Below are 27,894 nucleotides of genomic sequence, written 5' to 3'. Positions count from 1 at the left end.
TGGTGGGAGACTGGAGGAGGGAACAAGAAATCATCCTGAAGCTGTATAAGGAGAGTGTGAGCAAGGGAGTGAGAAGCGGGTTTTTTGCATGGAGAATTATGAATGACTGGAATGCACTGCCTGAGAATACGGTTTCTGCAGAGAATTTGCATGTGCTTAGGCAAGGTATGATGAGCTGTGTGTGTATGACAAAAGGGACCTCCTGGATGAGTCCGTGACTCTATGGGGGGGGGGGAGTTGATCTTAGGATAATAATAATAATCTAAAAAAAATCTGGGAATAAAATGTAGGTAGATATTTAAAATATTCTTGGGTCAATTAAAATGTTTATAAAAAGATCAAAATATTACTATATTTCAAAAATATGTTTCAAATTATTTTAAACTATATTTCAAAATTATAACTATATACCGGTTTAGTTTGCTGAGTGGTTAGCATATCTGCTCTTCATCCAACAGGCTTGAATCCATCATGGGCATGGATGTTTGTGATTCTCTTTTAGTGGGCAACAGTTTTCTTTGCATGGTGTGAGGCCACTACCCTGGTTATTAGAGGCCTGAAGTGACTTGAAAAATATTCCATGTTTGGTCTCTAGGGCAAGGTTTCTAAATAAACTGTGTATCAATACATTTTAAAAAATATATAAAAATTTTATAAAATTCATAAAAAAAATTCTTAGCCCAATGAAGACACAAAATGTAGTATAGTTTTTTTTTATTTTTTTAATTATTTTTTTAACAGTTTAATAGTTTATTATTCACATCACGTATACAAATTATATATATTATACTATTATACTATTCAACTTGTATAATTATGACAATATTTCAGAATATAATCCAATGCACAGTACAATATTACAAAATAAAATTCAAGTATTACTATCATATTCTGTTGGTACTAACACTTATTTTGGCTATTATTTTATGATGGTTAATAAAAAGTTTTCTCATATATGCAAGTAGAATATAATATATTTCGAATGGTTTCATAGTTATAAGTAACTGGTTTAGAGTAATGTAAGTTAGTTAATGCAAATATGTGTAACCAAGGGCTGTAGCCATACTGGTTACTAGAAAAGTAATTAGCTCAAAACAGACACTGAGAGTCTGGGGACCGCATCCCTTACCAGTTATAATAATGTACATGGTGATATTTTAATACCTAATTGAATGAACCAATTTGTAAATCAATACCTTAATTGGTTATGATATGTGAGTTATAATGATCTCTTATACTATACATTTAAAGTAATTATCAACATTGTTTAATCCCATAAGGTAGTTTCTCAATCTTTTTCTGAGTACATATTCTGAGGTTATAGATTTAATTTCATTCAGAAGTTTATTACAGCTACTCGTCGCAATGTACTCTAAAGATTTATGAAAAATTTCTTTGTTAGCCTTAGGTACTTCCAGCGTGTTTCGACCGCAGCGCAATCCATAGTCTACATTATGCACCAAAAAACTTTCAGTGTTTCTTTTTACATATAACAGACAACCATAGAGATATAGTTTCTGAAATGGTAGAATATTATGAATGATATACAGATCATTGGTTGAGTGTGTGAAGTCGGTAGTAGTTATGTCTCTAATTATTCTGTTTTGTATTCTTATTAATGGAAGCAGATTGTTATAATAGTCTCCGCCTCAACAGGTAATGCCATATTGCAGTGAGGAATTTACCCAGGAATAGTATAAACATCTTAAGAATGCTGCATTTACAATTTTTTTAACATAATATATTCTGTTAATTATGAACCTAAACTTATTTGTTAAGAAAGTGGTGTGGGAGTTCCACTTCAAATTGCTATCGATAAGGAGGCCCAAATACCTGACAGTTTTTGTTTTTTTGATTAAGTTACATTTACAATTTAGAGTATCACTACATTTCCTTTCATGCTATTTTATAGTTATACTGTGATCTAATTTGTCTGTTAATGCAAAGTACATATATCTCGTTTTGTCGGTATTATTGTTAAATCCATTGTTGCTAAACCATATACTTAATTTTAAAATATTGTTTTCTATTATTCAGATAGGATCTGAACCAGTCATTAGTAATTCCCCTAATGCCGTATTTGGACATTTTCAGTAGCAGATCATGATGAACACGGTCGAACGCTTTAGATATATCAAGAAAAACAGCTGCTGTGTGCATTCCTTCATTTATTCCACTATAGACTTTTTTTTATGAACCTCCAATAGCGCTTTTTCAGTATTGCATCCAGATCTAAACTCATCTTGATTAGTTGCGTAAAAGATATTGTATTTAAATAGCTATTTAAGCATTTTTTTAATCAGAATTTCAATAACCTTTGAGACTGTGGATAGTATAGATATTGGTCTGTAATTTTTGATTTCATTTCTATTTCCTCCTTTAAAAAACAGTACAACTGAAGCAGTCTTTAGGTGTTCTATAAATTTACCATGTTCAAAGGATTTATTAATGATATTTGTAAAGAATTGTAATATATGCAATTTATAAAAAAGTTATTTGTAAAAATAAAAATTAATAAAAAGGTTATTTGTAGTTTACAAATAATCTTTCAGTGAGTTGTAGCAACATACAAAAAAAAAAAAAAAAAAAAAAGACATACATAACTCATATCTGTTGCATATGTTCTCTAAATTCATTCACACTAGATGCACTCACCATGTCAAAAGTTAAACTGATCTAGCTCTCAGCCCTTTCTTAACTGTACACAAATTCAACTTCCATGGAAGTCTCCTTAGCCCCTCCCCACTTTTCATGAAAAAAAAAAAGCAATTAGCTGCTATCCTATAACATTCTTTTCAAAGTTCATATGCCATTATCACATCATCCTTCTTTCTTCTGTTTATCAGTGTCTGCACTTCACATGTTCTCATCCTGTCCTCAAAACATACATTTCATAATCCAATATCATCTTTGTAACTCTTCTTTCAACCCCCCCCCATCTCCAAAGCATCTTCCACCTTTAGAACCCAGGATATCAAATCTGCACACACACACACAAATCCAGGAGGTCATATGAAGGCCTTGTAAAGGGGCAAAATGACCATATCCTTACACTTAGTGTTCTGACATCTCAATAAAAATCTGAAATGTATAGGCAATTTTTCCTGTATTACCTTTGAAGTTCAAATTTCTACCCACCATAACTCCAAGATCCCTAACCTCATCAGTTTCTCCAAGAATAATCCCACCAATATAATATGCCATTAGAAATCTTATCATGCAAAGGACTTAATAACACTGAACAGATAGCTATCATCTTTTTGCAAACATTTCCAGCCTTTTCATACCATTCTGTAACTGTTGTATATCAATAGTGTCCCTAATTGTCCTGTTATCATTACACCATTAACAAAGAATTGAACATTTCTTTTTAGGTCCATCTCAATATCATGTATAGATTATAGACTGAATAACAATGGTCTAAGGACTGAACCATAGATTATAGCAATGGTTGTATTAAATCTGGCTGATTTCACATCAGCACATACCACTTTATAATACCTGCCAGCTGCCCACAAATCCATTTCAATAGTTTACATTGCAATCCTGTATCCTGCAATATATAACAACTTTCATGTGGTATCCTGTTAAATGTCATAGCAAAGTCCAACTGCATTATAGTATATTTCCTTTATCCAACTCAGATGTAACACTATCACAAATAAACAAATTACATGATCTCCATTTAGTAAAACCCATGATATTCCTTGCAAAGTATAATTTGCATATCAAATCATTTCTGTATGCCAGTTCTTCTCAACTTCATTAAAAATTATCACCTGCACTTAAAAATAATGGTAATGTCAATCAGTCAATGAGAAGATTATGCAGAGGAATGGTGTACAATTTATAGATGAATGGAGTGAATTTGATGAATAAAAGGACTTGTATATGCCTCATTGACAGTATTTGAATGGTTGTGGAGTTAGATATTCAGAGAGAGAGAGAGAGAGAGAGAGAGAGATGTTTGGTGAGAGGTTGCAAGTGCAAAATTAGAGAAACTGGAAGTTTATTATAGGGAGGGGAGGGGGGGGCAGTTCAAATGTGGGTTCAACCACCCCAAAACAAATGTGTGTATGTGTGTTTATGTACAGAAATGATTATGCAATGCTGAATGCAGTTTCCCAAGTTTCAAATCTGTCTGAATAGATTGGTAATGACATTACACAAGGGTGACTGTGGATCCAAGAGGATGTTAAAATATATGTATATGAATGCCAGAAGTATCAAAAATAAAGGACAGAAGTGTTTGGCACTGATCAGCTCAACTTAGCCCAAAATTACAGGCATAGGTGAGACCTGATTGATAGAAAATGATGTAGTTACAGAGATAGGATGTACAGAGTATTGTATTTTCAGGGAGGACAGAGAAGAATTGGACACGAGGTGGTGTACTGCTGATGATAGCTGAAGAACTACAACCAACAAAATTAGAAGTTAAAAGAGGATTTTAGGTCTGGGGGTGATGATTCATTTGAGGCTGTCTGGTGCAAGATAGAGGATCACAGAACAAAATACATTACTCTGACTGCTATAAACCAGGCGGTCCACAAGAAGATGTGGATGCCATGCATCAGCAGATTAGCAGAATGACTGCAGATGAAGCAATTATTATGGTGGGGGGAACAGACTGAAGGGAGAAAAGGGGGCATAGCAAGATGGAATTTATACAGATGCTAAGGGATAATTACCTGAAACAGCATGACTTGGAGATACCAGGGATTTGAGAGTGCTGGATCTGGTAATTGCATCAGAAGTTGTATCCATAATGAACATAGACACTCTACCTTCAATTGGGGGAGAGTTACCTTGCAGTCTTTTTTTGGGGATTGCTAAACATGAGAAAATTCTCTATGAAGAAAGGGTTTATGTTGAAATATAAAGTTGGTAATTATTACAGCCTTAGGAGGCATCTTGGAGCATTTCTATAGCATGAAAAGAATGTCAGTATTATATGGGAAGTGGTCAAGGATTGTTTGAGAGAAGCAGTATCAGACTGTATATCCAAGTCAGGAGGATAAACTAAGTGGGGATTAAATGAATGAGTAGAGATATAAAGCAAGCTGCAGAAAAAAAAAAAAAAAGAAAGAAAGAAAGAAAAGAAAACATTGAGAATATAACGAAAAAGATGGTCATTACTCGTGAGCAGTAAAAAGTGGAAGCAAGAAGGGAGACTAGTATGGTAAGAAAGACCCAATGAAATTATAAGAGAAAATTAGTAAAGCAGGACAAAGTAAATAAAAAAAAAAGAAGTTTTTCTGGTTATGTAGTAAGTAAAAGTAAGAATGACTTTAATCACTGCTGATGGTAGAATTACAGTTCCATTACATAAAAGCAACTACAAGACAGAAGCAACAAAGTACAGACCAGCTAGTATTTCAGCAGTCATAGCTAAAATATTGGAAAAATTGGTCAAAGGTAAAATACAGGAATGAATGAATAGGAATATGATGTTCTATGATGGGCACCATGACTTTGTAAAAGGAGGATCTTGACTTAGTAATTTATTCACATTTTATAATAGAGGGACAGCAAAATTAGATAAGGGAAAATGGCTACACCATTGGTATATGCCTGGACTTGGCAAAGGTATTTGACAAAATACCACGTGGAAAACTATTAATAAGTAGCAGCAATATGTTTTGCTGAAGTGGCATCTAGAAAAATGAGGGTGACTAGTGGAATGTCTCAATTCTCTCTATTAAGACTACTACTCTATATAATGCTCTATAGTTAATAATATAGAGATGATTTAAAGGAAGTCAGTTGTTTGCTGATGATGTAATTGGGGAGATAATAACTGATAAAGGTGAAGCAGATATCCTGCAGGATGATTTAAATAAATTCACACTGTATGCAAAAGATAATGATTGTCAATTTAATGTTACAAAATGTAAGGTTATGCACTTCGGGTGATGGTACTGGATTGCAGGAGAATTAATGAAGCTAAGGAGTAAGGGGTAATGGCAGACAGAGAGTTGAAGTTCAGAGAGCATAATGCAAAAGTTGGTAAAATAGCTCAAAGGATTACTTGAACATTGAAAAACACACTAAAAGAAAATAAAAGATAAGGAGGTTATTATCTTTCTTTTTAAGGCTATGTCAAGATGTGGTTGAATCATAATTCAACCACATCTTGACTATGCACAGATTTTGTCACCTGGGGTTCTTTGAGATCACTAAGTGGCAGACAGTATTCAGAGATGAATGACCAAACTGGTGGTAGGTTGAAGGTGTATGGGTTGCAAAGATTAGTTGATTGGTGGAAAATAGGACACATGATAAACATTTATAATTTATTAAAGAGGTTATTCTATAAGAGTGATACAAATGAAATTTTCAATATACGATGAATAGAGAGAAATATAAAGGTCATCCCTAGAAGTTGTGTAAGAGTATGGTTGTAAGGGTATGAACACTAGATTTTTTGCTTAGAGAGCAGTGAGTGAGTGGAATGGTTTCACAGAATAATGGTGAATGAGTTGAAGGATGTGAATGAGGTGTATGATAGGTATTGCTTTTGATTTTAAATTTGATTTTAAAGCATTTGATTTTAAAAAATCAAATAATTTTATAAATTATTTACACATAAAAGTATTAGTTGGTTAGGTTATGTTGGATGATTTATAAAATATTTATAAATCACCAAACAAAACCTAACTAACTATGTGATTAATCAAATACCATAACATACCCTACATACTGTATTAAAAAATAAACCACTAACCTGCTTCATATGTGGTGACCTGGATACTTTCTGGATCTCCAAGTCCAGCAGATGTTTGTGCCCACACTGTCACATTATATATTGAGTAAGGAGATAATTTCGTTAGAGTTACCTGTAAAAGAAAGTATGCAAATTACTAATTATTTATGAATTAATGATTTAATTAATTTTATTAAATTTAATTAATGAATTACTTATTAATGATTAATGAATTATTAATTGCTAGCCTGATTGGTCGAGTGGTTAGCTTATCCCCTCTCCAGCCAAAAGGCTGCGGGTTCAAATCCTGCCATGGGCATGGATGTTTTTGACTGTCTGTGAAAATACTAGTGTGTGGATGGTAGATGCTGTTGGTGTAGATGATGATGGTAGTTGGGGTTTTTTGTAGTTGGTGGATTAAGTGGTGGAGACAGAGAGTTGTAGAGTAGGTGCCCTCCTTCGATGAGCCTTTGGACTCCTTGGAGGAGTCACATGATAATGATAGTAATAATAATAATAATAATAATAATTAATGATAATCATTATGATAGAGGATATATAATTACTGGGAAATACTCATCTTAATAATCACAAATTCAGATAGTAGTTAACAGCAGAAAATAAACCAGTTCAGATTTGTAAAAGAAATAATTCACTTCAAACTGATTCCTCTTCATCTATATGTTATAACACATGTCACCAGTTATTATTCATTTCATTATGATGAACATATGGTAAGTTAATTTAGTTCTGGATCACTTAATGGCTTTCTTTGGTTCTTTCTCCCACTTTGAAAGCAAATAGGATAATATATACTGTAAGTTTCAAAGATGACAGTAGTATTTTGAAACTAGTGAAACAATAACAACAAAGTTATTTATAGTGATATAATTAAATCCAATTTTAACTCAGGAGACATGACATAAGGAAAGTAATGCTGGAAGCAGTAGTGAATATGTGTATGGGGACAGTCAGTATCCCCAGTGTCAGCATTACATTGACAGAAATGGACTGCAGGATCAGCCTGATGATCTGTGGTTGATAGCAGAAGAGATTAAGTTCAGAAGACACATTGCAAAAGTGGCCAAAACAGCTCAAAGAATCTTTTCAATGTTAAGGACTCACTGACAAAGAGTATCATTCCTCTCCATAAGGTTTTGATATGGTGATGTCAGGACTTAATGATGCAGAAGGTGTTGAGAAAATCCAGGTGCAAGTGACCAAGAAGGTGACAGATTTATTCTATGCTTCCTATAATAGGTAATAGAAGGTTTGTGAGTTACAAATGTTGATATGCAAAAAAGAGGAAATGTGATAGAAACACATAAGTTACTATATGAGTTTTATAAGACTGATACAGAAAAAATCTTCAATACAAGACACAAAGTCAATTCAGGAAGGGAACAAGGAGAGATTCACCTCTGGAAATTGTGTAAGAGTGTGGCTAATAAGGAACACAGAACTAGATTTTTGCTACAAGAGTGGTGAATGAGTGGAATGGGTTATCAGAGTCAACCTAGAAGTGAATAAGTTTAAGGAGGAGTATGATAGCTATTGTGTGAATAATGGTTAATGTGTGCCTCCTACAATGACTGTTCAGAATCCATAAAGATGCCCAAGTAATAATAACCACCAACAACAGTTTTTTTTTTTTTTGTCTGTAAACCATGTGTAGTCTGATGGGTGATTTGCCTGTATGTAGGATAAAAACCAGAGTTCCCAGTAGAAAAAACCCATGCAACTTCTGCATGAGATTGACTAACTCACTTTCAATTGGAAAACCCATACAAAGATTCCTCTCATCATGATGAGAATCAAATGCAGGTCCTCTCCAACTGAAGGCCTCAATGTTCCATTGTTCTTCAAATTTCACTACAGAGCTGCTAAAAATATAGCGTCCTACTTCCTCATGTGAGGCCCATAGGTTTCATCTAGGGAAAACAGCAGTTTCTAAGACAAGATTGTGAGTCAGGCAAGTGGAAGAGAAAGGACATGATCACAAATGAGTTAATACACAAAAGTACCTTTAAGGGTGATGGTCTTCGTTTGAATGGATTTGGACTTAGATGCTTGGAGTAATTGTTCAGATCACTGGAAATTAGAGATTTTAGGGCAGGCATAGGTCTGTGTGTGTAAGCATCGTTGAAGCAAGTGCTTTGAAGAATCATAAAATGAAGCAGAATGTATCTCCTTGGGTTCTGAAATTGAATAGATAGCCAGCATATGTTATGAGGGGTGTGAGCCAAAGGTGTGAGGCAGATTACACATACAAATGTTGAACATATCCAAAATAAAACAGAGGAGTATATGACGTTGGTTAGTTCAATTTGGCCAAATGTTATAGGTTGAATGTTATATGATTTGTGAAACTTCAGTGACAGAGGATGATACAGTCATAGGAATAGATGCCATGAGTACAGTATTTTCAGAGAAAAGAGATCGAACAATAAGAGGAACTATGATTTAGCTCATGATAGCTAAATAATTAAAGCAAAAAAAATAATACGACTTCAGGAGACACAAGGATACAGATGGCAGTGCCTTTAAAGCTATTTGGTGTGAGATACAGGATAGTAGGCAGAAAAATATAAAGATAGAGATATAGAGATACAAGATGGAAATAGTGATATTGGTTTTGAGGGAGTATGCTGTGAGATAGAGGTGAATAGAATGAAATACTTAGTTCGATGTTGTTAGAGACCTGGTAATGTGGAAGTAGTGACTATGAAATATATAATCAAATTAGCCAAGTAAATAAGAAAAGGATGACTATTATGGGCGATGTTAACTATGGCGATATAGATTGGGATGATGAGATAGCAACTGGAAATAAAGAAAATGAGTTTCTTGAGTTTTTGATGGACAACTATCTCAGACAGTATGTAACAAAGGGCACACGAGGATTAAGGGTCTTGGATTTGGTCATCTTGTCAGAGGATGCAATTATAAATGAGGTGTCAAATCATCCACCAATTGGTGAGAGTGACCATGAGGTGATTACCAGGGTGGTTGCCAGCAGTGCGAGGACCCCTGTGAGAAAAGGGCATATGTGGAACTACAAGGGGGGGGGGATTATGAAGAGCTCAGAAGACAGCTTGCAGGTATAGCATGGAATGAGGAGTTAGCTGAAAAGAGATCAATGCAGATTGGGGGGGGGGGTATTCAAGAACTATCTAGTAGAAGCAATGTCTAAATGTATTCCAAGGGTCAGAAGGTTAAATAAGGTAGGTATGAAATAGATAATGAAGAGATTAAGCATGTGATACAGAGAAAAAAGGCATTATGGAGGCAGCATAACAGAAGTGGTAATAACCAATTCCATTAGGATAACAAAGACCAGGCAAAGAGGGTGACTTGGTTGGTAAGGATAGCAAAAGTGAAGTATGAGCAGCAGTTAGCTAATGAAACCAAAAAGAATCCTAGGGAGTTCTTTTATATCTAGCCAGCAAAAAAAAAAAAGAATGATTATGGAAAGATGACATTGATTGGAGAAAATGGTATAAGAACTACTGCAGAAGATATAGTGGAGATATTTAATGAGCAGTTCATAAAGGTCTTTCATTCTGGTGAATGTGACATCACATCATGGAGAGAGAGACTGAGAGCAGTTGTTGGTAAGGAAGAGACTGACTTTAAGTTAGTAAGTGGTATATGGGGAATTGAGAAAGCTTGATGTTAATAAGGCTGTGGGACTTGATAATATATCACCACGTATTCTGAAGGAATGTGCCAAGGAGTTGACATCTGCCTTGACATATCTTTATAATATGAGTTCTGCACTGGGTTGAGTTCCAAAGGAGCGAAAGGAGGACAAGATTGTGCTGCTTCATAAGGGAGATGATAGAACTCAGGCATCAAATTATAGGCCTATCTATGTGTGTCAGGTGTTGTTGGAGTAGCTGGTAAGAACTAGGATCCAGAATTGGGTTAACAACAATGGTTTTATCTTTGATGGACAGCATGGATTTGGTAAAAGGAGGTCATGTTTTGACCTCCTTATTTTTTAATATTTTTTTTAATAAGAGGAAAGTCACTAGTTGTGTGCCTTTTAGGGCCATTGCTGTTTAACCTGTATGTTAATGATATTGGCAAATATTTGGATGGGAAGAACTATGAAGAGTAGAGAATATGTTGAGCCTTGAATAAAGAAGGCTTGAATAAATTGAGTGAATGGGCACAGAAATGGGAATGAGAGTTCAATGTTGCAAAATGTAACAAAGATGGAAACAAAGATGGTATGTAGAATTTACGCTTGGTGGGGATATATTGTTGCAGGTGGAAGAAATAAGAGATCTCGGTGTGATTATGGATAAGGATCTGAAAATTTAAGGGAATACATTGCCAAAATTGTGAAGACAACACAAAGAATCCTGTTAATGATGAAGAGGACACTGACTTGTAGAAGTAAGGAGATTCTTGTTTCATTGTATAAGGCTTTTATTAGGCTACACATGGACTTCCGTGCACAGATTTGGTCACCTGGTTTTCAAGAAGATGAAGAGATGTTGGAAAGGGTCCAGAGATGACCCACTAAGTTAGTTTCAGATCTTTGGAATGTCGAATATGAGAAAGGGTTGGGAAGATGCAAATTACAGAGTCTAGTGTATAGGAGGAAGAGGGGTTATGTGATAGAGACCTACAAGTTAGTAAGAGATTGTTATAGGATCTGTGTTGGAGATGTTTTACAGCAAATGGTGGGAGTTAAGAGGAGAACCAGAGGACATCCATGGAAGCTGTATAAGGAGGGTGTGAGCAGGGGAGTGAGAAGCTGGTTTTTTGTATGCAGAGTTGTGAATGATTTGAATGCCTTTCCTGAGAGTATGGTGTCTGAAGAGAATTAGTGTGTTTAAGATACGGCATGATGAGCTGTGTGTATGACAAAAGGACCTTCTAGATGTCTTTGACTCCATGGAGTCTTATGATAATAAAAATAATAACAATAAATTTGCAAAATAAATTCAGAACCAGGAATTATTATGAGACTTAAACTATGGGAATATAGATTGAGAAGAAGAATGGTCACAAGGAAAAAAAGGAAATAAAATTTATAGAGTGAGGAAGACATAATTACCTAAGATTGCCGCCCATAGAGGATACCAGGGCAAGAGTGCTGGATTACATGATCGCATCAGAGAACATGTTAGTAACAAATGTATCTACCCTACTTTTGATTGGAAAGAATTATCATGCATTCTTGATAATTTTTTTCCCATCCAGATCATTATGCAGTACACTGTCATAGGTCAACATCTCAACTTGACTTAAAAGATTACCAGACATGGAATTTTCACTTAACAAAGGATGCACGTAGTTATAGAGAAAATTATTAAGACAAGTTGAGATGTTGACCTATGACAGTGTACTGCATAATGATCTGGATGGGAAAAAAATGTCAGTAATGCATATAAGGAAGGTCATCATCATCATTGTCAACAGCTTTCTTTAATCTACTATTGGATAAATGTCTCTTCATGTTTCTTCAATTTTGGTCAATGTTGTGCATCTCTCTCCTCCATAACATCATAAATTAAAGATGCCAAGATATCATATTTTTGGTTTAATCCTTTATCCAAGTGTAAGCAAACAAAGTTTGCACGTGAAGTAATTTCACAACATGGCAACTCATATATAGAGGTTAATGACTTCACATCACTTGCCTTAGTATCCCATAATGCAAATCACATATTCTTACAGACATGTATAATGCTATATGGATCACTACCCAGAACAGTTTTGACCTCTGTTGAGGTGAAAAAGTAAAGGAATGCTCATCATAGGCCTGGAGTATTTAGTATACGGTGCAAGAGAGAGTCTGATAGTATTAGGAGAAAGAAAGAAAGACATAGTATGAGAGATAGAGTATAAGCCTCAGATCTTTTATATCATCATATAGCCAAAGGCTATTGGCTTTCCTTTTTCACCAATCTCATATAGACGAACAATCAAAGACCAATTGAAACTAAAGTGCAAAGATAACTGATACACAGCTAGTTAGCCATATTTGAATTAACTGACTTGAGCTGGGCTTCTCTACTTGGGTTTGCTCTCCAGTTATCCCTGCAATCGACTATGAGATCACACTGAATTAAGAGGTTGGAATTATTTAAAAAACCTCTCTTAGCAAAAATAGACATAATTTTATCTCCCCCTGGTGAATATTGCAAAATGTGGGTGGTCTACACCATCTGGTGATAAATTTGATATTTCCTAGAATGCTTCATTCTAAATACAAATTCGTCTGACTGAACAATAAAATTTCCACAGTGTAATATTATAAAGCATCTAGATGTCATATTGCTGGTTTTCAAATCCATGTTTTGTTTCTTTCTAACTTTCCATAAATGGTATTTTAATTCATTAATTATAAAAATCCAAATTCTTTTCCCACTGCTGACAGGTGGTGGGTATGGCAAAAAAATAACCTGTTCTGTTGTAATGTATTGGAATGTCCAACACATTACACAATCTGTATCGAATATGCAGGGCAAGAGAGCAGCTAAATAATGCATGTTCTATTGATTCCAATTTTGATGGCATTGATTGGAAAGTGATCATATGCGATTCGGTAGTTGAATTGGCATAAGCTCTTTTGATAACAGATAGCAGATTTTTACTTACACGAATTTGCTGGAGGATGTGGAACAGAAAGGGATGCTGGATATTATCAAATGTCCAGCATCCCTTTAAGTCTACTGAAGTAAGGTCTACTGATTGCACTGCCATTCATTGCTTTTTCGTATTAACTAAGTGGATTAGATCGCGTAGCAGAAACAGATTAAATTCTACTGCTCAGTCTGAAACTCCGTACACCTGTGTGCTCTTAATTATGTATCTCATTCCCATTTTGAGCCTGTTATTGATAATGCAAAAAATATCTTCTAGTCAGTATTAGATAGAGAAATAGGTCTCCAGCTGCTGATTAAGGTGTGGTCTCTATTAGGTTTAGGGATGAGGACAGTATGGCTTGCTACAAATTCACTTGGTATGTGTCCTGATGAGAGAAAGGAATTGAGTAGTATAACTAGAATGGGAAGAATAAAATCCCAGGCCTTAAGATAAAGTTCTGTCCCTAGATCATCAGGTTCTGAGGATTTTCTTGTCTGGCATTCTTTGTATGCTGTGATAATTTCAGATGCTGTAAATGGGTCTGTCAAGCCCATCTCAGATATGAACAGGAAAGCCATTAATGTTCCAAGGGTTATAATTTCCAACAGTACTATTGTCTTCAAGCAGATTTTTGTAATGTTTTTGAAAGGAGGGAAGGATGTCTTGAGTGGCAGACATCTTCTCCATTAATGCAGATTTGAGTGATAGTCCTTTCTTTGTGAAATTTAGTGAATTGTCTATTGCAGAAGGCAACTGAAGGGCTGTCTGCTATGTGCTGCTGTGTTCTTATCTTAAAATTTGTTTCATCTACTTGTTTCTGTCTTTCCCACTTCTATCTCTATGTTAATGTTTCTAATGATGTTGCTACATTCTATACCATTGTGTTGGTTTGTTACGAACCAGCTTCTCTCTTTATACAGGTTTTTCAACTTTTTCCTTTTGAGGAAAGCCTGTTCCTTTCACCATTCTATCATCTTCTGTTTTACTGCTTGTTTGAATTTTAACCACATATTATCCCAATTCCAAGTAACATTATTCCAATTTGAACAGAGGTCCTGGAATTTGGTTGAAAAGATAAAATTTGATGGAAGTCTCCATGGTCCAGAAATGATCTCTATGTGTTCACTGCAGTTGAACTTAAGTAGAACTGGATTATGATCTGACATTTTGATGTCAAGATGTTTTATTTGAATTATCCTATTTATAAAGGAAGAAGAGATATAAATTCAATCATGAGGTCTCATCAGTGAGAGTCAGACCTAGAAGTTATACCAAGGTTGAAGTAATGTAGAAGCCATATTTCCTTATACAAGTAGCCAAAAGGTGTCATACTTTATTACTAAACTCTGGATTAGAGATAGATGTTGAAAGTTTTTCCACTTGGTTATACTATCAATTAAAGATGCCAAGAAATTATGTTCTTGGTTTACTCATTCATCCAAGTGTAATCAAACAAAGTTGCATGTGAAGTAACTTCACAACAGGGCACCTCGTATATCATAGCTAATGACTTCACATCACTTGCTTTAGTATCCCGTATTCTGAGTCTGGCTCCAACTGATGTTTTGCTGATCAAATTATATGTATTTATATGTTTTTAATACTATTATTTCTCAGCTGTCCTTTTTTATGACTCTTTCAGTTGCTAAGATTGCTTGAAGTTTGTTGATAGTTCATTCCAACTGGATTTTTGATGGTGCAGCTTACTTCATCTTCAGCTTTTGCTCTTGTAGTATGCAACCAATCTTCATTGTAATGATATATGTGATGTATAAGAGCTGATTTGTTTCCTTTATGCTTTTAGTTGTGATCATTTTTCTCACAGTATTTGTATCTAAGAGGAGTTGTTTTAGCTTAGATTTATGCAGGGCTTTTAATGTTGATACTCTTATATAGTCATATTGAGTTCACAGGTTTTAGTATGGCCAATTTCATTTCATAATGCATTTCTGCTGAAATATCCTGAGTTGTCCCATCAGCTTTAGTTGAATTTCGAAGTTAGATATAACCATTAACAGCAAATCAGCCTCCTGTTGATTTGTTGTTAATGGAGCTGTTGATTTATTACATAACTCTTGCAAGTCAAGTTCAGTAAATATTTGTTGTAGAAAATAAGCTTCTTTTGGTACATAAGTTTTTGTTCAGTTACTGCAGATTCTGGGAATTTTTGTTTCCAAATCATGTCCATATGCCTTCTAAAATCCAAATTTTCTGGCATTGATCTGTAAAAAAACATTTCATAACTTCCGTGTTTTATGTTACAATCCATTTTTTAGATTTGGTTTCTTCCATTTGCTTTTCAGCCTCCTGCCTTGGTTGCCCAGCAATGAGAGCTGGGTCATATAGCCTACTTATCATCTGATGCCCATAATCTCCAACATCTGTTGCAGCCCTTGATGACTTAGGCACTGACTACTCCAGTATGGAATTCTTCTTGCTTTTCACCATTAAGATGGGGGATGGAATACTGTTAATCTGGTTGAGACTTGTCTGGTTACAGTGACCCTGCTGGTAGTTAAGCTACCAAAAGCATAGCTCTCATTATCACTAAACATACAAACAACCCCCCCCCACCTTGCTACAACAAGGCAATGCTCCTTGGAGTGGGAAAGATATTATTATTATCATCTTCTTGAGCTCCACAGAGTCATAAGACTCACTTATTCCTTCCCTAACACTTCAATTTTGCCTTACTGATCCAGTTTTTGAAAGGATACCATCAGATTATTATTATTATTATTATTATTATTATTAAACAAGACCTCATGGAGTCAAAGACTCATCTAGGAGGTCCTTTTATCTCACACACATCTCATCATACCGGGTCTTAAACACATTCAAACTCCCTGCAGACACCACACTCTCAGGCAAGGCATTCCAATCATTCACAACTCTGCACGAAAAAAACCTGCCTCTCACTCCCCTACTCACACCCTCTTTATACAGTTTCCAGGGATGACCTCTGGTTCTCCCCTGATCTCCCACTATTCGCTGTAGAACTTCTCCACCATTGATCCTATAGCAACCCCTTACCAACTTGTAGGTCTCTATCATATCTCCCCTCTTCCTTCTCTCCACTAGTCTCTGCAAATTACATCTTTTCAATCTTTCCTCATACTCGACATTCCAGAGGTCAGAAACTACCTTAGTCAGTCGCCTTTGGACCCTTTCCAACATCTCTTCATCCTTCTGAAAACCAGGTGACCAAATCTGGGCACAATAGTCCATGTGTGGCCTAATCAAAGCCTTATACAATGGAACAAGAATCTCCCTACTTCTACATGTCAGTGTCCTCCTCATCATTCCCAGAAGTCTTTGTGTTGTCTTCACAATTTTGGCGATGTGACCCCTAAATTTTAGATCCTTATCCACTATCACTCCCAGATCTCTTATTTCCTCTACTTCCAACAATATATTTTCACCAAGCATAAATTCTGCATCCCATCTTTGTTTTCCAAATTTTAAAACCTTACATTTTGCAACATTGAACTCACATCCCCATTTGCTTGCCCAATCACTCAATTTATTCAAGTCTTCTTGCAAGGCCACAACATCTTCACTACTCTTTATGGTTCGTCCCAACTTTGCATCATCTGCAAACAACTGAATATCTCCATCCAAATCTTCGCCAATATCATTAATATACAAGTTAAATAGTAATGGCCCTAAAACAGATCCCTGAGGCACTCCACTAGTGACTTTCCTTTTCCTGGATATTGCACCCCCATACACAACTTGTTGATACCTATCAGATAGCCAGTCTCCAATCCAATGCACTAATCTAATATCCAACCCCATCTGCTCTAGTTTGACTGTCAACTTATCATGAGGCACTCTATCAAAAGCTTTTGCGAAATCCAAGTATATTACTGTGTATCCTTCTCCTCTGTCCAAGGAAGCAGTCACTTTATTGTAATAAGTAAGTAGATTACTAAAACACGACCTCCCTTTAGCAAATCCATGCTGTCCATCAAAGATTATACCATTGTTGTCAACCCAACTCTGGATCCTAGTTCTCACAAGCTTCTCCAACAACTTAACCACAACACCTGACACACAGATAGGCCTATAGTTTGATGCTTGAGTTCGATCACCTCCTTTATGAAGTGGCACAATCTTGCCCTCCTTCCAGATTAACAACATCAACAACAAAAGTTGTGAATTGCTATGAATCTGACTTATTTGTATTTTACTAAATCAAAATAAACATTATACTCTAAAAATATGCATGAAGCAAAGGCTATGCTCCATTCCTGTGGAAATGTAGAAGGGATTATTGTTAATAGAGAAGTATAAATTTGGACTAACAACCTAGAATTAGTATAAAAATGACCATTGTTTTTGTTAAATTATAACAGATAAGAAATTGCATTTTTGTGTTAATCACTTACCATAGTGCAAAGATACAAAGTTTGCTCATGAAGCTACTTGTATAACAGAATCTGCTGACTTCACATCAACTGTCTTAGGAATTGTGCTATGCATTATGCAATACTATAGCAAATGATTTAAAGTTAAGAGTGTCTATATACAAGGAGCCTAGTCATGTGATGATACTTCACATGCAGAGTTTGTTTTTTCATGCTTGAGCAAAGGACTGAAGCCAGGATATAATTTCTTGTCTATCATTAGACAAGAAATTATAAAATTTACTTTGCACTCAAGTGGGAGGAAAAAAAATTTCTGCCTTGGTTTATGATAACCATTTATTCAATACCTTCATAGTTATAGCCACTTATAATTAATTACTGTATTCACAGCCTTTTGGAACCAGCTAGATTTCCACATTATGCCATAAAAAATGTACAACGCAAAACATTTATTCATATTTGATTAGTAAAAGCTACATACCTGTGTGATGTCTGCAGGTGAGGTAATGGTGCTAACTGCATTAAGCTGTTTAGAGCAATGAACATTTTGAAGATGATAAGAAATAACATACTCTTTTAGAATGCCATGATTTACTAGAGGCTCTTTCCATGTTATTAATAACCTTTCAGGATTCTTTATTAGTGGTTGAAATGTCAATAACTCTACTGGTCCTGGAACTGAAAATGATAATCAAAATAAAAATATATTGTCAATGTATAATTATGCAATATGCATTCTTGAATCTTGCAAAATTTATGAAATAAAATGAGCAAAGAGAAAAATGTAGTGAAGTTCTATGAAATAAGAGAAAAAGCAGAACACTATTCTGGACTCCAGAAATTAAAGAGATAGTTATGGAAAAAGTTCCTAACAAGTAAATCAGCATATTCTGAAAAAATAAAGAGATGTAAGAAAGCCCAGCAATGTCTAAAAAGCAGCTAAACAAGACTCATGTGATGACTTTGATAAGAATATATAAGATAACATATAAAATATTTATATAAGATAATTATGGGGAAGGAAGGCAAGATTGTGACAATTCATAAGGGAGGTGATAGAACTGAATCACCAAATTATAGGCCTATCTGTGTGTCAGGTTGTAGTTAAGTCGTTGGAGAACCTGGTGAGAACTAGGATCCAGAAGTAGGTTGACAACAATGGCAATATCTTTGATGGACAGCATGAATTTGCTAAAGGGAAGTCATGTTTTAGTAATCTACTTACTTCTTACAATAAGGTGGCAGCGTCCTTGGACACAGTAGAAGGTTACGCAGTAGTATACTTAGATTTCGCAAGGGCTTTTGATAGATTAACGCATGATAAGTTGATATTCAAACTAGAGCAGATGGGGTTGGATGTTGGATATTAGATTAGTGCATTGGATTGGAGACTGGCTATCCGATAGTATCAGCAAGTTGTGTATGGGGGGGGGGGGGGGCAATATCCAGGAAGAGAAACGTCACTGGCGGTGTGCCTCAAGAGTCTGTTTTAGGGCCATTACTGTTTAATCTGTATGTTAATGATATTGGCAAAGATTTGGATGGGGATAATGAGTTGTTTGCAGATGATGCAAAGTTGGGATGAACTATGAAGAGTAGAGATGTTGTGACCTTACAAGAAGACTTGAATAAATAGAGTGAATGGGCACAGAAATGGGGATATGAGTTCAATATTGCAAAATGTAAGATTTTAAAATTTGGGAAAGAAAGGGGATGTAGAATTTATACTTGTTGGGAATATATTGTTGGATTTGGAGGAAATAAGAAATCTAGGGGTGATAGTGGTTAAGGATCTGAAATTTAGAGAACACATTGCCAAAGCTGTGAAGACAACACAAAGAATTCTGGGAATGATGTGGAGGACACTGACTTGTAGAAGTAAAGAGATTCTTGTTCCATTGTATAAAGCTTTGATTAGGCCACACAAAAATTACTATGCCCAGATTTGGTCACCTAGTTTTGAAAAAGACGACGAGATGTTGGAAAGGGTCCAGAGATTAGTTACTAAGGTAGTTTCTGATCTCTGGAATATCAAATATGAGGAAAGGTTGAGAAGATGCAATTTACAGAGTCTGGTGTATAGGAGGAAGAGGCAAGATATGATAGACTTACAAGGGAGTTTGTTATAGGATCAATGTTGGAGAGGTTTTACAGCAAATGGAGGGAGATCAGAGGAGAACCAGAGGACATCATTGGAAGCTATTTAAGGAGGGTGTGAGAAGGGGAGTGAGAAGCAGGTTTTTTGCATGCAGAATTGTGAATGATTGAAAAGCTTTGCCTGAGAGTGGTGGTGTCTGCAGAGAATTTGAGTGTGTTTAAAGCATGGTATGATGAGCTGTGTGTGTATGACAAAAGGACCTCCTAGATGAGTCTTTGATTTCATGGAGTGTGTTGGTATAATAATAATAATATCAAGAAGGTGGTAAAATGTTCTGGAGAGTATTTAAAAATAATGGCTTAGAAATGGAGAAAAGAATTCTATAAAAGAAATCAGAAATAATAAAGGTGACAGGAATATTGAAGATATATCGTAGTGTGTAGTGTTTGTGCAAGCTCCTGATAAGTATTATTTTCAGTTATCGTTGATAAAATTACTTAATAGTGCGTAGTTTTGTTTGCCTTGCGTATTTTAGTGCGTCTGTTTGTGTGTTTTTGGTGTGTTATAACTTATTATTTGATAAAACACGTTGCAAATAATTATGGCACCTGTACGAAGGAAAATGGCGGCCAGTAATGATGGTTCACCATCTTTATCAAAGAACGGTAGTATAAAAGAAATGAGTCAGTGTACTAGCTGTGAAATGTACGCTTTGCGGAGTGCAGTCTGAGTGTGGATAGATGATAATAAAGGATTGAATGTGTGTAGAAAATGTAGGGAGTATGAAGAATTGAAGTGTATTTCGGATCATGAGTGTGATATTTTTGTCAAACTTCAGAATGAAGAAAATAGCGATATGACAAGAAACGGCAAGGTTGTACGTGAGAATTATGAGAGTGTGAATGAGTGTGAATGATAGTATTAATGGTTTCTCAGAGAATAAAAAAGATAAGATAGATGCATTGAGTGAGATTGCGTTGTTGAATGTGCGATAGAAAGGGCAAAACAGCAGCTAGAGTGCATGAACAAAAGTCGACTGAATGAACCAACCAATAATAAAAGGTATGACAGGAAACATAGATATATGAATGTGAACATGAACAAAATGAAGGATAGAGTGCTGTATGGAGACTCGTTAGTACGAGGTGTGTTAGTAGAGGATTTGACAAAATCGTACCAACCTGGTGCAACCATAAAGGATGTAACTGAGTCTATTAGAGAGCAAAAGGAAAGGGTGAAAGAAATGATTGTTGTGGCAGGTACGAATGATTTGAAAGGAGATAAAATGGAAATGATAAAAGACCTGAATGAATTGTTTGAGGTAGCAAAAGAAAAGAGTGAGAGAGTTAGAATGATTACTCTTTTGCCACGGTATGACAGTGAAATGTTTAAAAGGAGTGCCATAATTGCGAATGACTTTATGCGTGGGTTATGTATGATGAGTGGCGTGGAATTTGTGGAAGTGTGGAGTGAGTTTGATGGGCGAAAGGATCTATATAAGATGGATGGCTTGCATTTGAATGGTTACGGTGTAAGAAGACTTGAGAAAGTGTTGCTGAATGTAGTGGATGTGCAAATTCAGGGAAACCAGATTTGTTAAGGGGGGGGGGAGTAGATATATAGTCCTTAGGGAGGCAGTTGAATGTAAGAATGAATATAATATGCCCGAGCAAATAAGGACAACAAATCAGAGTGGGATAGTTAATATAAGACATCAAGGTAGGGGTTGGGGCTAATGGGGGTCTTAAATTCATGTACACTCATAATAGGAATATTAGGAACAAGAAGGAAGAGTTTTTGGCCATGGTTGGCACTTCCAGACCACAGGTTATTGGTATTAGTGAAACATGGCTGACTGTAGATGATATAGCTAGTGGGATTGAATGTGATGGGTATAATGTGTTCAGGAATGACAGAGAGAATAAAATAAGGGGAGGAGTATTGTTGATGATAGCTGATGAGCTACAGCCAAGGAGAATAGAAGTTGAATTGCAGGATAGAGAAAAGAGCACATTTGAGGCCATTTGGTGTGAGATTGCGGCTAGCAGAACTAAATATACAATTGGGTGCTGATATAGACCAGGTGATGGAAAACATGGTGGTGACAGTATGCACTAGCAAATAGAAGAAATGAGTGGAAGGAGGGTGATTATTATGGGAGATTTCAACTATGGTCGCATTGACTGGAGTGAGGAGAGGACACACAGGAGGAAGGAAATGGATTTTATGCAGGTTATTAAGGGATAACTATCTGCGACAGCATGTAATGGAAAATACTAAGGGTCAGAGAGTGCTTGACCTAGTAATTACATCTGAGGATTTGGCTGTAACAAATATGACCACATTGCCACTAATCGGTGAGCGTGATCATAGGGTCTTGACTTGGGAGGTGGCTAAAAGTGTAGAATTTTCAATTAAGACAGGGAACATGTGGAATTATCGGGCTGGAAAGTATGACAAACTTAGGAGTTTGATTGGTTCAGTGCCATGGCATGTACAACTGCAAGGACTAGAAGTTGATAGTGCATGGGAGGTAGTTAAGAAGTGCTTGCATGAAGCAATGGCTGACTGTATACCTAGAGTCAGAATAATAAATCAAGTAGGGGTTAAATGGATGAATAACACCATTAAGCTTGATCTGCAAAAAAAGAAACAACTATGGAGGGAATTTAAGGAGAAAGGTGACTTGCAAGCACATGAACGGTATAAAGCACAGGCCATAAGGGTGACAAGTGTGGTAAGAAAAGCAAAAAAGGATTACGAAAGAACATTGGCCATGCAGGCTAAAGAGAATCCTAAACAGTTTTTTAGATATGTAGCAAGTAAAAGAAAAAATGTACATGGCAGAATGATTTAAAGAATGCCGATGGTAGGGAGGTAACTGAATCAGTTGAGATAGTTGAGTTACTGAGTGAGCACTTTGAAAGAATATATCATCCAGGTGGTGACATTGCAGAAACGAACAAACCAGTAGATTATATGGGAATTGTGGTGAATGAGAATTGTGGTGAATGAAGAGGAGGTGAGTAGTCTATTGCATAACCTCAATGTCAATACATCTGTGGGATTGGATGGTATACCAGCTCGTGTAGTACGAGAAGCAGCTAAAGAATTGTCAGTACCCTTGACCATTTTGTTTAATTTGAGTCTCGGGTCTGGGTTAGTCCCGAGCGGGTGGAAGGAGGGGTAAATAGTTCCACTGCATAAAGGTGGTTCCAAGACTGCTGTTGTAAATTACCGACCGATTAGCATATCAGGAATCATTGTCTAGGTCTTAGAGAAATTAGTCAAGAAAAGAATACAGGATTGGATAGATGAAAATGGGATATTGTATGGCGGACAACATGGTTTTGTGAAGGGTAGATCATGCCTCAGTAACTTGCTCACGTTTTATAACACAGTGACGGCTGAACTGGATAGGGGTAGTGGGTTTACAGTGATACTACTGGACCTTGCCAAGGCCTTTGATAGGATACCACATGGAACCCTAATCAGTAAACTGGAGCAGATCAGGATAGATATAGGGTTGATGAGATGGATAGGAGGGTGGTTGAAGGAGAGATACCAGAGAGTGGTTTATTCAGGAGTGGAGTCTAAAAGTACGTCTTGTGACTAGTGGAGTGCTGCAGGGCTCTGTTCTTGGACCACTGCTTTTCAATTTGTTCACCAATGATATTGGAAAGGATTTGAGAGAAAGTGTTCACTTGTTTGCTGATGATGCAAAGTTGGGTAGAGCAATTGTGAGTGCACAGGATGTCAAAATTTTACAGGATGATTTGGATAGTTTGGAGGACTGGGCTAGGAAAAATGGATGTCAGTTTAATGTGGCAAAGTGTAAAGTTATGCACTTTGAGGTGAAAAGAATAGCAGCAGCATATCGCATTGGTGGAACCGTACTCCAGGAGATTGATGAGGCCAGGAATTTGGGAGTGCTGGTGGATAGGGGGTTGAAGTTTAGGGGGCACATTGCAAAAGTGACTAAAACAGCTCATCAAATCATTTGGCTTCTGAAAAATACTTTAACATGCAGAGACAAACAAGTTGTTGTTCCTCTGTATCGAACCTTGATAAGACCCCATCTGGTCTTCTGTGCCCAGTTATGGGCACCAGGGTTTCTTCGTGATGGGGAGGAAGTGGAGAGGTACCAGAGAAGAGTGACCAAGATGATAGCAGGTCTGTGGAATGAACCTTATGAGAAGAGGTTGAGGATTTGTGGGTTGCAGAAATTGGACGATAGGCGAAGGAGGGGTGATATGATTGAGACATTCACATTACTGAAGGGTTTTTATAAGATTGATCCAGAAGATATTTTTGAAAATATGACTGGTGGTGGGAGGACTAGGGACCATGCATGGAAGCTGGGCAAGAGCGTGGTTGACAAGGGTGTTAGAGCTAGGTTTTTTACTTGGAGAGTGGTGAATGAGTGGAATAAGCTTCCAGAGTCTGTTGTGGGTGCTACGACCATGAATGAGTTCAAAGCAAGATATGATAGATACTGTGTGAATGTTGAATAGTTGTTCCAGACGTGATGTTAGGGCCTCCCTCGATGAGTCTGTCAACTCCTTGGAGTTTCCCGGAACAATAATAATAATAATAATAATGCCAGGAGTATCCGGAATAAGGGAGAGGAATTGGTGGCACAGATAGCATCAGCCTGGCCAAAAATTATTGGGATCACTGAGACGTGGTTGACAGAAGGGGATATAACAACAGGAATAGAAGTCGTCGGGTATAGCATTTTTCGTCAGGATAGGAGGGGAAAGCGTGGTGGTGGGGTACTGCTTATGATAAGTGATGACCTATGTCCTCTAAGAGTGGAGAATTTGGAAGGAAGTGAGACAAATGATTTTGAGAACGTATGGTGTGAGGTAGAGGTAGGCAAGACAGGATATTTAGTGGGGTGTTGCTACAGACCCAGGAGCACAGAGGATGGGGACCATGAGATGTTTACACAGCTAAGTTTGGCAAGTGCAAGAAGAATGATTGTTATGGGAGATTTTATCTTCAGTAGTATAAATTGGAGAGAGGAAGATGCATGTAGCAATAGGGGAATGGAATTTCTAGAATTCTTGAGGGACAAATGTCTTAGGCAACATGTAACAGAGGGAACAAGAGGTTCAAAAGTTTTGGATTTGGTTATAGCATCAGAAGAGTTGATAATAACTGAGTTGACGTCTCTCCCACCAGTTGGAGAGAGTGACCATATGGTGTTGACTTGGAAAATGAATAGACATGCAGGAGTATCAAAGAGACGGGAACTTATGTGGAATTATAAGGCAGGTGATTATTAGTCTTAGAAGTCAACTTCGGGAAGTTTCATGGAGGAAGGAATTGGAAGGCCGGGATAACACTAGTGCGTGGGAAATTGTGAAAGAATATTTGTTATCAGCAATGGTAAGCTGTATACCACGAGTGAAGAAGAGGATGCAATTTGGAGTAAAGTGGATGACAAGCAATATTAAACAGGAATTGCATTTGAAAAAGAGGCTATGGAAGAGATATAAGGAGACAGGTGAAGAGATGCATGAGGAATATAAGACACAGGCCAGAAGAGTGACTAGTGTAATAAGGAAAGCGAAACTGGAATATGAGAGGAGATTGGCCCTAAGATCCAAAGAAAATCCTAGGGAATTTTTTAGCTATGTGGCCAGCAGGAGGAGAAATGACTGTGGAAGAATGATATTGTGGGATAAAAATGGGAATAGAGTGACTGATGCAGAGGACATAGTGGAATTGTTCAATGAACACTTTATTGGAGTATTTCATCCTAGAGGAGTGAGTTTTAATGCTAGAGGGATATGGCTGGTTCGAGGTTTAGAGGTACAGGAGGAGAGTGTGTGTGTTTCAGATACTGAGTACTCTGGATGTCAGTAAAGCTTTGGGACTGGATGGTATTTCACCACAAGTTTTGAGAGAATGTGCTAGGGAACTGACAGTGCCTTTAACCTGGCTTTTCAATGAAAGTCTGGCTTTGGCAAAGGTGCCCAGGGAATGGAAGGAAGGTAAGATAGTGCCATTGCATAAGGGTGGTAACAGATTGGAAGTGTCTAATTATAGGCCAGTCTGTGTGTCATCAGTAGTTTTTAAGATTTTGGAGAAAGTAGTGAGGGACCGTATACAGCATTGAGCAGATGAGGGTAATGTTATCTGTGAGAATCAACATGGATTTGTGAAAGGACGCTCTTGTTTTAGCAATATGCTAACCTTTTATAATAAAGTTACAAGAACATTAGATGAGGGAAAGGCATATACTGCAATTTTCTTAGACTTGGTGAAGGCATTTGACAGGGTGACACATGATAAGCTGATATTTAAGTTGCCGCACATGGGTCTGCATGTCAGATTGGTCAACTGGATTCAGGATTGGCAGGCTGATAGGTATCAGAGAGTTGTGTATGGTGGAGCACTTTCAAGGAGACAGAGGGTTACAAGTAGGGTCCCACAGGGCTCAGTACTAGGAGCTATATTGTTTATCTTTTATATCAATGACATTGTCAGTGGATTGCAAGGGGATATTCAGTTGTTTGCGGATGATGCGAAGCTGGGAAGGATTATTAGTAATAGTGCAGATGTGGTAGCCCTGCAAGAGGATTTCAATAAGCTAGATAGATGATCAAATGAATGGGGGTGTCGGTTTAATGCAGCAAAATGTAAGGTCTTGAGGTTTGGGAAACATCGATGGGATGCTGCATACTCTATGGGAGGAGTTATACTGGAGGAAGTAGGGGAGACAAGAGATCTGGGGGTTGATGATTGATAGAAACCTGAAGTTTAGGGGACATATTGCAAAGATGGTTAAGGTAACACAGAGGATTACTGCTATTATGAGAAGGACACTGACCTGCAGAGATAAGAGGGTTATCATTCCGTTGTATAAGTCTCTGATCAGACCACACTTGGACTATTGTTCTCAGATTTGGTCCCCAGGATTTGAAGGGGATAAATTAACTGTGGAAAGGATACAAAGACAGATCACAAAGATGGTTTCAGGACTGTACAAGGATAGTTATGAGGATCAGCTGAGAGAATTGGACTGCAGAGTTTGGTGGATAGAAGAAGGAGAGGTGATATGATTGAGACTTTTAAACTGTTGAGAGGTGGTTACAGGGTTGACGCTGGGGAGTTCTTTCACTTGGATGAACAGCAGGAAGGAGTGATGTCAAGAGGCCATCCTTGGAGTTACAAAAGGAAACTGTGAGCTAGAGGGTGAGGAGTGGTTTCTTTGTGTGGAGGGTGGTTGAGCCGTGGAATGCATTGCCTGATGGAGTGGTGGGAGCGAGAAAGATCAGTGAGTTTAAAGAGTGGTATGATGGACTTTGTGTTTCTCAGGGGGGGGGGCCCTCCCCTCGATGAATCTTGACAGACTTTATGTCTTAGGAGGAACCTCCCTCGAAGAGTCTTTTGACTCCTTGGAGGCCTGAATAATAATAATAATAATAATAATAATAATTATAATAATAATATTCTCTGATGTCTGGAGTAATTACTTTGAAGGTTAACTGAATGAATGAATTGCTCAGGAAGTGACAGAACAATGGCAGAAAATTACATATCAATACCTGTGGTATTGATATGGATAAGCAACTAGAATAGATGATATACAAGAAGAAAGCTCAAAGATGAAGGTATTAAAATTTTACAGTGACCACACTTGCATAATTCAGATGGTCTTGTCAGAAAGTCAAATTCCAGATGATTGAAAAAAAAAAGGAAATAAAATAAATACGAGAATTACAGAGGAATTTCCATACTGAATGTTTCAGATAAAATTTATGCAAGCATACCTGAGAAAAGCTTAAGAAAAATTCTGCAAGGAAAATTTGAACAAGAAGCTGTGTTCAGGTTCATATAGAGGTTAGATTTTTCACTTTCAGACAAATAGTTGAGAAATAATGCAAATATAACAAGTATCTATACTTGAGTTTTGTAGTTCTAGGAAATGCATATGGAAAGTGACAAGAGAAAAGCTGTTTAAAATGAGTCTGAGTTATTATTATTATTATTATTATTATTATTATTATTATTAAACAAGACCTCATGGAGTCAAAGACTCATCTAGGAGGTCCTTTTATCTCACACACATCTCATCATACCGGGTCTTAAACACATTCAAA

At 36.8% G+C, this 27,894-nt stretch overlaps 1 protein-coding gene across 1 annotated transcript in view; it reads right to left on the bottom strand.

The window, feature by feature from the left end:
* The window catches only part of LOC150108517 (receptor-type tyrosine-protein phosphatase mu-like), a 1,155,664-nt gene that overhangs the window by 631,666 nt on the left and 496,104 nt on the right, over nt 1–27,894 (bottom strand). The window contains exons 18-19 of the mRNA XM_090415942.1: nt 18,164–18,360; nt 6,728–6,839 (exon numbers count right to left, since the gene is read on the bottom strand). Of these exons, the coding sequence (XP_090272068.1) occupies nt 6,728–6,839; nt 18,164–18,360 (309 nt within the window). The remainder of the gene's footprint in view (nt 1–6,727; nt 6,840–18,163; nt 18,361–27,894) is intronic.

The sequence above is a fragment of the Typopeltis vanoorti genome, chromosome 3 (genome assembly GCF_054136105.1).
Source record: "Typopeltis vanoorti isolate ZY-2024b chromosome 3, IOZ_Tvanoo_1.0, whole genome shotgun sequence".
NCBI classification, from domain to species: domain Eukaryota; kingdom Metazoa; phylum Arthropoda; class Arachnida; order Uropygi; family Thelyphonidae; genus Typopeltis; species Typopeltis vanoorti.
This window is presented reverse-complemented; position numbering and strand designations above follow the sequence as displayed.